This window comes from Haplochromis burtoni, unplaced genomic scaffold (assembly GCF_018398535.1).
Source record: "Haplochromis burtoni strain Fernald_Lab_line unplaced genomic scaffold, NCSU_Asbu1 Contig_60, whole genome shotgun sequence".
NCBI classification, from domain to species: domain Eukaryota; kingdom Metazoa; phylum Chordata; class Actinopteri; order Cichliformes; family Cichlidae; genus Haplochromis; species Haplochromis burtoni.
In genome coordinates this window covers 2,123,607-2,135,644 of record NW_024582421.1, presented here as the reverse complement: position 1 = coordinate 2,135,644, position 12,038 = coordinate 2,123,607, and the positions used below count along the sequence as shown (strand labels likewise).

The following is a 12,038-nucleotide window of genomic DNA, read 5'->3' as shown; positions in this document are numbered from 1 at the left end:
TGTGTGTGTGTGTGTGTGTGTGTGTGTGTGTGTGCAGCTCTGCCGATGTTCAGACAAATTTGGGGCAACATGCTCAGAGTTTCTGTCAGTTAGTGGTCTTTTAGTATCATCAGTAATGTTTTTGTGTTTATAGCCAAAGCAACACATACAAGTGGGCTACCCAGGTAAAGGTGTGGTGCTGATTTGTAGTTTTGCAAACAGAGTTGTTGAACTGACTGTTACGTATTTTCCATTGAGTCACCAGGACAGGACAAGACGTCTTTCAGCTGAGAGAAAAAAGATGCTCTGTGTAACCTGGTCAACACAGGAACAAATACCCAAACATTGAGGTCACTCCTTAAACAGGAATAGTCGGGTTAATGGACTCTGGCTTCAACGACATGGCAAAAATGCAGGAAAGAGGGCGGGAAAATCACAGTAGTACACACACACATATATGCAGAGGCCTGCCAAATAAAACCTACAGGAGAGCTGGGCGGGCATTTTAAAATTCAGCTCTCTGCATAACATCCGTGCTGTTGGTCTGTGCCAAACTAAATCCACTTTAGAAACTGGACACACCCTCTCTCCAGCCCAGGTAGAGACGTGACAACGCTCATTCATTTACTTCTGCTTACAAGACATGCAAGCTGAGACTCTTACATTATCCCATCGCACCTCTGAGGTTCAAAAGATCTGCTGTCTGCTCTCTCGGTGCTCGCATGACTCACATCTCACATACCAGTGAGTGGAAGGAGGCAGATACAGTGGCTGGTTTGTGAAATCTGCCTTAATGCTCAGTAACCTGAGACCTTCACCTTGAGTCGAAACACGGAGGCAGAGCGGCAGCCAGTGCATGCTATGGGAGCTATGCTATACGTTAGACACACTCAGAGCACATGCATGTTACAGCATAAAGGGCTACTTGTCAGGACATAATAAATATGTAACTTGGCGATACTACTTAAAAACGAGACATTGCTCTACCTATCTACATGTCTATCTATATGTGAGGAGAGAAAACCGCATGTGTTTCATTTCAACTCTGTTAAAAAGGAAAATATACTAGAGTTGCTACCAGCAGTCATTTAGCTGATTAAATCTTTTGATAACCAATTTATAATCCAAAGATTTACAAGTGAAAAATTGAGAAACGCAGCAAATCTTCACATATTAGACCCTGGAAACAACTCATCTTCATCAGCGCTTAGGTAGAGTACATAAAACATTTAAGATTAATTCTTCACATGTTCACTCTGGATGAGAAACAGCACAAACAGCAGACTCTCACATTACCATCTTCCTTTCTGGGTTCTGCCTTTTCTGGTTGTCACAACATCGGCAATTTCTGAGATAATCCAAAAGGAGCGGGAATCGTCTACAAAGCTGCTGCTCCCGCACGCTGTCTGCTGAACCAAAATAAAATCCATTCTGCACAGACACTCGTTCACAGCTGAGTGGCTCAGGACAACCTCAAGCAAGCTGGATGAGCATTGGTCAAGTATTCAGCTGGTCCACACGCAGCCTGTGATTTGTCCTGTTATCGCTCCCTCTCTCTCTCTCTCAGTGCAAACTGTGTTTTCTGCATCTGTTTTTCCGTCTCTGTGTTTGTTCTCTGCCTCTTGCGGCACCTCAAGTGCTGGCCGTTATGTTCCAGGTTAGTCTGCGTGAGGAAACATGGCCAAACACGAGGAGCAGTGAGAGAGCAAGAGCGAGTTGCTGTTTCCTACTTTTCCTCTGTGGTATTTGTGACACACACTCACTAACACACACATACAGAAAGAGAGAGTGAGCAAGAGAGGGCTCAATATCACAGTCATAATTGGCTTATAATACCAAAGAGGAACTTGATCCTTGATGCCACCCAGCCACTGTCAGTCGAAACCAAAAGACACGGGACATGTGTGCATGTGTGTGCCTGTGTGCGAAATACACTTCTGTAAGTACTCACTGGGAGACTAAAAGCTGATAGTACTTTTATTACTGATATTACTTTTATTTTAAGAAGAGCAAAATCACCTAATAACTCTTGAAAACTTTACACTTGATATCATATAATTAATACTGATACAGTAACAAAAGCATTAAGATCAATTATAAGACGCTGGTGGGGCTTTCAGCTTATCTTTTGAGGAAAAATCATTCCTACCGTTCTCTGTGCATCATTTTGTATTATATCTTCATGCAGCAGTGTTTCTTAGATTTATAGATTTAAAGTATGCAAATCATTTATTAATGCAGTTTTCGCTACTCTCTTATATAACGTCAGTCAGATGTACACAACGCTTTGCCTGTGGCCGCTGAATCACCACCGCCTCACTCCACATATGACAAGACCATCCTAAGGACAAACTACGAGATAAGATGTGACAATGTGAAATGAAAAATATAGGAAGATGAGAAAATTTTCAATTAGTGCAACAACGGAAGGTGACAACAATGATTGCTCTTTGAGATCAGGGAGATAAATACAACATTGTGATTAATGGATATTTAAAAACATGTCATTGCATTCAAAGGCAAATCACAACACACAGCTTAAACCACAGTTTACACTGAGACACTCATGTGGATCTTCAGACTCATAGTACCGAGACATTTTGGCGAGGGGAGTTGAAACTAACAAGACAGAGAACAGAGAACAGTGAAGACATGAGGAGGAAAGAAAAATGTGTTTAAGTGGAAAAGGCAATGCTACTAGGTGACATACCATGTTGGCAGCAGCTGTTGGGAAACGGTAGCAAGAATATCTCACACGTGTATGTCTGACCTGCTTGTCAAAGCTGAGACAAAGAGTGACAGAGAGAGACGGGGACAGCGAAATCTCTCTCTCGCTGTCTCACCCAGAGTGTGAGGCAGCACATTCCTTTTTCAGCACTTGGCTCACTTCATCAGAAGGCCACAACTTGGGTTACAATTAGTGTGCAGCACAGACAAAGGACTCACTCACTCAGTGAAATGTTGTTTGCTTCGCTATACACTTGCGGCCACTTCATTAGTTACACCTTGATAGCACCAGGTTGAACCTCCTTTAGTCTTCAGAATCATTTTCATTTTTCATGGAGCAGATTAAATAAGACATTCTCACAAATGTTGGTCCAATGGATACAACAGTATAACACAGATGTCAGCTGCACCACCACCACTCATCAGACCTGGCAATATTTTTACAACTGTCCAATTTTGATGAGCCCAGGTGGAATATCGCCTCAGTTTCCTGTTCTTAGCTGACACTGCTGTTGCCCCCCTCTGCTTCAAGGTTTGCATTTTGTGGATTTAGAGATGCTCTTCTGTAACAAGTGGTTATTTGAGATACTGTTTCCTTCCTATCAGCTCGAAGCATCAACGAGGCATATTCGCCCACAGGGATGGACTGGCAATCCCTCATACTGGACATTTTCCCTGTGGGCCGACACACTTTTGGGCTGATCGATCGGCCTGAAGAGCTGCTGTGCTCTGGCAGCAGCCCATTTGTTCATTTTCATTACTGACACTGGATTGCCCAATCAGATCTCTTAATGCGACAGGCTACACCTCTGTTTGCTCAGGCAGCTTGTAGAAAAAGTTTCGTGTGGAAGAAGTGGCAAAAAATGGAGCCGAAAAGCTGAGAGGAAACAATAGTCAAATTAACCGACATGTTAGCTGCCAGTACTGCTGCACTGTGAACAGCCACAACTCCTCACACTCACAAGAGGCTGCTGCTGCTGCTAGCACCAGCTGTGGAGCAGTGAGGAAAATTAAATTAACATGGTAAGAAAATGATGGAGGAACATAATTAAAAAGGGAGAGGTTCAACAAATCAGGTAACACAAATGACTGATTTAACTATGAGCCACTGTTAATAGCTAAAGTGTAGCTTTTAATTATTGTCACACGCTGAGGTGTAACTAAGAAATGATCCAACAACAACTGTATCAACCTGATTAAACCCTGTTTCAATATCTATAATCCAACAAAAGGAGATAAATACAGAGTATGCGTACGCTTTATATATAATCAAGAGTCAAATCATAGACGTGAAGTTTCAAAGGTGAATAGCGCTACCACAGTGCTATCCAGCAGCTAGTTTGAGTAATCATGGTGGGACGATATTTTTTTGTCCCAGTCTTGTCCTGTTCACCCAGAGAACTGGTGCTCACTGGATATTTTGTCTTTTTTGTACATTTCCCTGTAAACATAACTAAATGCATTGAGTTGCTGCCATTTGATTGGCTAATTAAATATTTATTAAATAAAAATTAAAAAATTATAGAATTGAATATATATATATATATATATATATATATATATATGTATATTATATTTATATATATTATATGTATATATATATTATATATATATATTATTATATATTATATATATATATTTATATATAGAACTGTGATAAACAAGATCCGGGCCCATCAACACGTACGCCCTGCCCGTGATCAGGTACCCTGCTGGGGTAATAGGCTGGCCAAAGGAGGAGATAGAAGCCACTGACATAAAGACAAGAAAGCTCCTTACCATGCATGGAGGGTTTCACCCCAAGTCCAGCACCCTGAGGCTGTACGCTAAGCGGAAGGAAGGGGGCCGGGGACTGGTGAGTGTCAGCACCACAGTCCAGGATGAGACAACGAACATCCAAGAATACATTGGGAAGATGGCCCCAACTGACCGAGTGCTCAGTGAATACCTCAGGCAGCAGAAACCCAAGAAAGAGGAGGGAGACGAGGAACCATCATGGAAGGACAGGCCCCTGCACGGTATGTACCACCGGCAGATAGAGGAGGTGGCTGATATCCAGAAATCCTACCAGTGGCTGGACAAAGCTGGACTGAAAGACAGCACAGAGGCACTAATCATGGCAGCACAAGAACAAGCTCTGAGCACAAGATCCATAGAGGCTGGGGTCTATCACACCAGGCAAGACCCCAGGTGCAGGCTGTGTAAAGATGCCCCAGAGACAATCCAGCACATAACAGCAGGGTGCAAGATGCTAGCAGGCAAGGCATACATGGAACGCCATAACCAAGTGGCCGGCATAGTGTACAGGAACATCTGTGCCGAGTATAACCTGGAAGTCCCGAGGTCAAAATGGGAGATGCCCCCAAGGGTGGTGGAGAATGACCGAGCTAAGATCCTGTGGGACTTCCAGATACAGACGGACAAAATGGTGGTGGCTAACCAACCGGACATAGTGGTGGTAGACAAACAGAAGAAGACGGCCGTAGTGATCGATGTAGCGGTTCCGAATGACAGCAATATCAGGAAGAAGGAACACGAGAACTGGAGAAATACCAAGGGCTCAGAGAAGAGCTCGAGAGGATGTGGAGGGTGAAGGTAACGGTGGTCCCCGTGGTAATCGGAGCACTAGGTGCGGTGACTCCCAAGCTAGGCGAGTGGCTCCAGCAGATCCCGGGAACTAACATCGGAGATCTCTGTCCAGAAGAGCGCAGTCCTGGGAACAGCTAAGATACTGCGCAGGACCCTCAAGCTCCCAGGCCTCTGTAGAGACCTACTTGAAGGATATATATATATAGATATAGGAATATATAGTATATATAGTATATATATATATAGAATTATATATATATATATATAATATATATATCACATATATATCACTATATATATTATATATATATATTTATTTATTTTCATCAGAACTCCAGCACACTGAATTCCATCATTTAGAAAGCAAAGAGAAGCAACAAATCCTCACACCTGACTTCAGCGGAACAGTTATTCATTTTATGTCAAATTAAGTGAAAAACATTTAGCACAAGCTGTACTAAAAGCAGGGCGTCATCTTCACTGTCTTAAAAACTGTCAAACCAGTCCTCATGTATGCAAGCGGATACGCTGCTCAGAAGTAAAGAGTGCCAATGCGTAACCACAGGAATCTAAGAGAACATCGGCTGTATCTTAGCCTGCAACAGAACAGCTTGTTCACCATAGCTATCGGAGTGCAGCGTGCCCTGTGCTTCAGCTCCAGCAGATCAAGTGTTGTGATGTTATTTTGTTTTTGTTGTCGTACATTTGAGCTATCATTGTTGTCCTCATGATCTACCCCTTGCTCTCTGTCTCGCTCCCTCTGCTGTTCCTTCCAGCTCCATTAATGCACCCACTCTACTGGGAGACAGAACGAATGTGCAAAAGTCAAAAAAGGACACTGAAAGAAAGATAGGCAGAATGGGGGGAAGTGGCACAGAGGAGCTATGAGGGATAAAAAAAAACATGCGTGTGTACATGTGTGTGTGTCAGCATGTCTGTGGCATTAGGCTTGAACAGAGTGAGCATGTCCTAGCCAGAGGAGAGAAGTCGTTGAATCAACTGGTCGCAACCAAGGCCTTGTCGCCCTTGTCCTCATCTCTCCGTCTCCCTCTCTCTCTTTTTCCTCACTCTCTCCCTCAAAATCCCCTCCACTCATTCAGCAATGCATATTACAAACAGGACATTTTACTTAATCCTGAATCTCTCCCCCTCCTCCCGGGCTTCTTTGTCAGGGCACCATTGTGAATTAGAATAACAGAACCGGCTTTAAAAGAAAATTCTACATCAAGTGCATAGCGTTTGCAACCAGGAAATGGCAGGTGAGTCTGAACTAGAGTTAGTAGATATTTTCATTTGACAGACTTTCATAGTTTATAGTGAGCTTGTAATATGTGGGCTGGATATTCAAGGTTTGATGTGTGACATCTCCCATGAGATAAGACATACCACAAAGAGCATTTGCACCTTGTACTTGGTTTAGCCTGACATCTTTCTACTCAGTCATCCTCACTGCAAATGTCTGTGCAATACTAACAGCTGCACACACAAAATCAAACAAGCTTGTCACTCCAAATGTAACGCTCGTTTTCTGTACTTGGAAGCAGCGCTATCAGTGTCAGCATATTTGGAAAAAACAATTTTTTAAACGTGTGTGTGTTCAGAATGGAATGCCGTGTTTAGAGGCCGCTAATCCCAAGCAGGGACGGAAACAAATGTACCTCAAGCTTTAGCCTTCTATTTTTGCCTCCAGTATCCTCAGCACTTCAAGCATGCATCGTCCCAGGCTCTGGCTTGGGCAGCTAACACCTCATTACCATTCTGTAAAGCAGTTAACATCGCTGGACATGGATTTCCTCCAATGAATAAGTCGGGGTCAGAGGTTCGTATAAATGGAGGTTTCATGATCAGATGGCTGCTTCGGTTTCTTAAACTTTGGTGGTTTATGACACGAGCGACACGAGAGTGTGAACCTACACAATGGGCTGAAGTACATTTCGGTCATCTACTGAAATCTGAACAGAAGTTTATTTTTATTTTTGACAGTGAGTGCTCTTTTTGCTAAGGGGGTGTAGTGCTTTCGCTTGACAGACTGTAGTGATACATTTGATCCTGACTGATACTGCAGGATTTCTCCAGGATCACTTGAACTCTTATGGCTCTAAGATATAAGGCAATGGATCTAAACTACTAGCTAGGTGGTGACTAAAACAAACGTAAAACAAAAATAAAGTGTTTTAAGCTAAAGAGGGAGTGCATTTATAATCATCAAATGAGGCGTTTAATTTAGCAGCTGTTCTTTTAGGATAAATAACTAAATAAATATATCTTGTTAATTCAGAAAAAAGGGGAATTTTTGTTAGGTGGATACATTGAGCTTTCATATTTTAGACACTGAAGTTTTCTATTTTTTTTCTTTTTTAAGCTATTTAAACACACTTTATTACATCTAATGATCAAAAACATATGTGCATCAGTAAAAGACACTAAAAAAAAACTATCTTTGAGGTGAAATGAAGAATCTGGAAGTTTTATTCTCACAACACAGTCTGAGTAAGCAACTGAACATCTGTCACCAAAATTACGCAAGTTATAACTTACCAGGCTCCCAATTTCTTTATGTTTCAGTTTAGCAGCATTATTGAAGATATGACGACAGAACTAAAGTACCCACAGCATCACACGAAATACTATTATAGTCTCTCAGCTCTATGAGTACAGCCGATATAAGAAAAGAAAAGAAAAAACTTGGGACTGAAACTCACATTCAGACTGCTTTCATTCCTTGGGTGTGTTTTCATCTGTATTCTGTGGTTGGTGGAGCAGCAACAAACTGGCAAGAAACCCTATGGTTTATCGGCTGCAAAAGCTCACTTAACCACCAAAACAGATTATTGAATCCAAAGTGCGAGGGCCTTAAGATGAAGCATCCGAAACATAAACCACTGGAAACAAAAATAAAATCCCTGATCTCTTTACAAGCTGAAATCCCAATTATTTGGTTCACTTCCCTTTTGTATTGATTATTTCACTTAGATGTACCATAAATGCTTCAACAGAGGGGTATTTTGTGCTTACCTTTATATTTGCATATTTCTGAGTACTGTAGTACTTGAGGCCCATGCATTTTCTAGCTTTAGGTCAGTTCTTCTTGGTAAAACAACTCTAGAGGTGTGCTAGACAAAGATGGTGCAGAAAGGTTCAACAGGAGGACAGATTTTACTGTCATGAGGTGCTTGTATCACAAAAACTAGTCTGTTTTCTACTGGATGCTAATGTTGTAGCACCTCAACCATGTTAAAGTCTAAACCATGCAAAACACTGAGCTACAGAAAAACTGAAAAGCCTCAGAGATCTAGGTTAATTCAACAATTGCTTGCAAGAGACTGCTCTGGGCTGAGACAGATGGAGTGACCCAGTTGGGGAGAGAAAAATCTCCATCGTCTTTGTCATCCCTCTGACTGTGTGACTCCTCTCTGTGTCCTCTGGAGCCGACCCCATCAGTCACCATGAAATGACACAAATTACCACGAGCTGTTAGTGTCAGTCACAATGAACTGTGAGGACTTTTTTTCTTATTGTTTACATAGCAGCAGAACAACCAAACAAAAAAGCCAGCATGGCATAAGAAGCTGGAAAATTAAAGAAAATAATCAACAAAGGAAAATGAAAGCAATGAAAAGGGGAAAAGGGGGTTCATATTCTTCCTATTCTGTTAGTAAATTTGTAATCTCCAAACTAAACAAGATCAGTGTACAGCCTTGACTTAGCTTTCCTGCTTGGCAACGTTTTAAGGACTTTACATCTAGTCATGCGGTACACGTCCCCCAACCTTGCTCTAATACTGACTTCCACATGATTCACATACTGTGCTGACTTTCACTGTTAAGTCACCAATGACACACAGCTGAGATGCAGATGGACACATACCTGTTGTGCATTTTTCTGAGGCTTCACTTAAGAAACGCCTAATGGACTTGGTGCAGTCGTTTGTCATTAATGTCAAAATCAAAAGGAAAAATCATTTTCTTTCTTTGTTTCCTGCTTTCAGCAGAGCCTGCTAGTTTCCACCAAACAGCAGCTGATTACACACAAGAGGGGTACTGAGCTCGTCAAATACAGCATGTCTTTGTAAGACAGCACAGAAGTGTAAATTATACTAAAATATAGACAATGTAATGTATTTGTGACATCTGTGACTTCCCCAATAAGGAGCAACAAGTCAGAGTTTTGTAAAGTCATGTGCAAGTTACAGATTACTTTCTGGTCTGGGATCCTTAGAAGGAAAAAAGAACTAAAGGAAATCATTTAAAGCTTTTTTTTGTATTTTTCTTGTTTTGTCTTATTGTTGACGTGTTTTCAGCTGCACAGGTTTGTATAGAAACAACCAGCTTTTCTTTAATTGTATATAACTGTGTGATTTCATCATTATTGTTGTTCAATTCTTTCTTATTATCAAATAACTTGTATAGAGGATTATTTTTATTTTATTTTAGTAATATGCCAAAATTTAATCAATGTTAATGCAACAACTGGGAGAAAAAACAATATGAGTGATATCACTATCAGATAAAACACACATTAACTCCCAGTGATGGTATCAAGATCTCTGTGTGATTCAAAAAACAAAATAAAATAAAAAAAACAGCTGTGAATTTAGGATATTCACCTTTTCAGATCATCAAACAAATTTTAATATTAGACAAAGATGACTCAAATAAATACAAACTGCATGCAAAATGCAGTTTTTAAATGATGATTTCATTTATTAAGGGGTCACATCAGAGGGTTTTAAGGCATGAACTGCCTTTTTAAGGCCATGCCAAAGCATCTCAGATTTCTGTCAGGACTTTGACTAGACCACTCTGAAATCTTCATTTCATTCTTTTTGAGTCCTTCACAGGTGGACTTGCTGCTGTGTTTGAGATCTTTGTCCTGCACCAGAACCCAACTGTGCTTGAGCTTCAGGGGATAAACTAATGAGCAGGTCATCTACTGATCGGAAGGTTGGTGGTTCAATTCCTGGCTTCTCCTAGTCTGCATGGCAAATATCCTTGGGCAGGATACCAACCCCAAGTTGCTCTCTGATGCATCCATCCATGCAGTATGAATGTGTGTGTGAATATTAGTTAGAAAGCACTAAGAAAATGTGCTGGTGTAAATGGGTGAATGCACAAGTTGTGTAAAGCGCTTTGAGTACTCAGAAGAGGCTCTTGTCTCGTCAGTCCACAGAATCTTTTGCCAAAAGTCTTGAAAATCACCAAGATGTTTTGCGCAAAGGTGAGCCGAGCTTTTGTGTTCTTTTTGGGCAGCACTGGTTTTCTCCTTGCATCTCTTCCATGGATGCCATTTTTGCCAAGTCTCTTTATTCAATCATGAACTCTGACCTAAACTGAGACAATGAGGCCTGCACTTCTGTAGAGTTTGTTCAGGGTTCTTTTGTGACCTCCTGAATGAGTCGTTGATGTGTTCCTGGAGTAATTTTGGTCTATCAGCTGGGAAGGGTCACCATTGTTCCAAGTTTTCTCCATTTGTAGATAATGGCTCTTCGCTGGAGTCCCAAAGCATTAGAAATGGCTTTATAAGGCTTTCCAGACTGACAGACATCAATAACTATTTTTGTCAGCTGTTCTTGAGTTTCTTTATATGGTGACATGATGTGATGCTTTTGCTGGCCCAGGCTTGATTACTGCTTTTGTTGCAGTAATCAAGCCAGGATGTAGATTATGAAAATAAACTCTGCTTCCAAAAAAGAATCTGGTTAATCACAGTTAATTCGGAATTTAACAAGAGTGTAATTACTTTTTCACATTGGGCCAAGTTGCACAGTTTTTGTCCCCTCAAAAAATTAATAATTTAAAAACTGCATTGTGTATTTACTTGGGCTACTTTGGTCTAATATTAAAACCTGTGACAAATATGCAAACAAACTAAATAACAAAGAAATAAGGAAGGGACAAATACTTTTTCACTGCACTGTAAAAACTGTTCAAGTTGAGCTCTATATGCAATTGTAACTGCTGGTGGTCATCCTTGTAAAGACAAGGGAAATTTCCCATGCTCCTTTTTGACTAGGCCAGCACATACATAGATGTTTATAGGGTATAATTCATCTCACATGCCCAAAGATCGGAAATAGCATAAAAACCTCAAAATATGGGTTAGTATATCTGGAAATACTTTTTTACTCTGGGTCCAGCACTCACTCAGGAGAAAAACCTCCAAAACCGAGATTTCTACAAGTCATCGCAATAATAAAGGACAATTTACAACCCCAAATATCTACTATATATCAAAAGTAAAAGCAAACAAGAGTGCATCACATTTCAAGCTTTTTTCTGCTTTCCTTGGAAGCACTTAAAGGGTAAATGCCACAGAGTGGTACAAAGACACACACAGAGATTAAACACATGAGACAGGTGACGCTGACCCAACACAAACAAACTGAAACCCTTGAGGTAGGAGCCAGGTGGTAAGTGCTAGCAGGGTGGCGGAGAACCTTGAAACAGGCCCGAGAACAGCATCTAGAGGTCAGTACAGGGAGTACACCTGCACTCGGAGGAGACAAACAAACCTCCACAGCAGCTGGTTAAACAACACACGAGCACTCAAAAACCTCCGGCCTCTTATTTATAACCTCGCCCACACAGCAAAGAAGAAGACCCCGAGCAGGGAAGACGCAGCCACGCAGACAGACAGTAACAGCTGGTTACAGGCCACAGCGTTCAGGTTGGAGTTGGAGTAACACTGAGAGAGCTGGTTAGTGGTTACTGAATGTTTAACCTATAACAGGCTTATTCCACAGC

The 12,038-nt window shown here is 41.2% G+C and overlaps 1 protein-coding gene across 2 annotated transcripts in view; it reads right to left on the bottom strand.

Moving 5' to 3' along the window:
• LOC102297968 overlaps positions 1 to 4,192 on the bottom strand; it is a 35,596-nt gene extending 31,404 nt beyond the window's left edge. For both annotated transcript variants that reach the window (XR_006054432.1, XM_005941148.2), the window contains exon 1: positions 1,276 to 4,192. Coding sequence is in view for 1 of the 2 variants with exons in the window: in XM_005941148.2 (XP_005941210.1) it covers positions 1,276 to 1,278 (3 nt within the window). In the remaining variant the exon portion in view is untranslated. The remainder of the gene's footprint in view (positions 1 to 1,275) is intronic.
• Between the last annotated feature and the right edge of the window lie 7,846 nt (positions 4,193 to 12,038).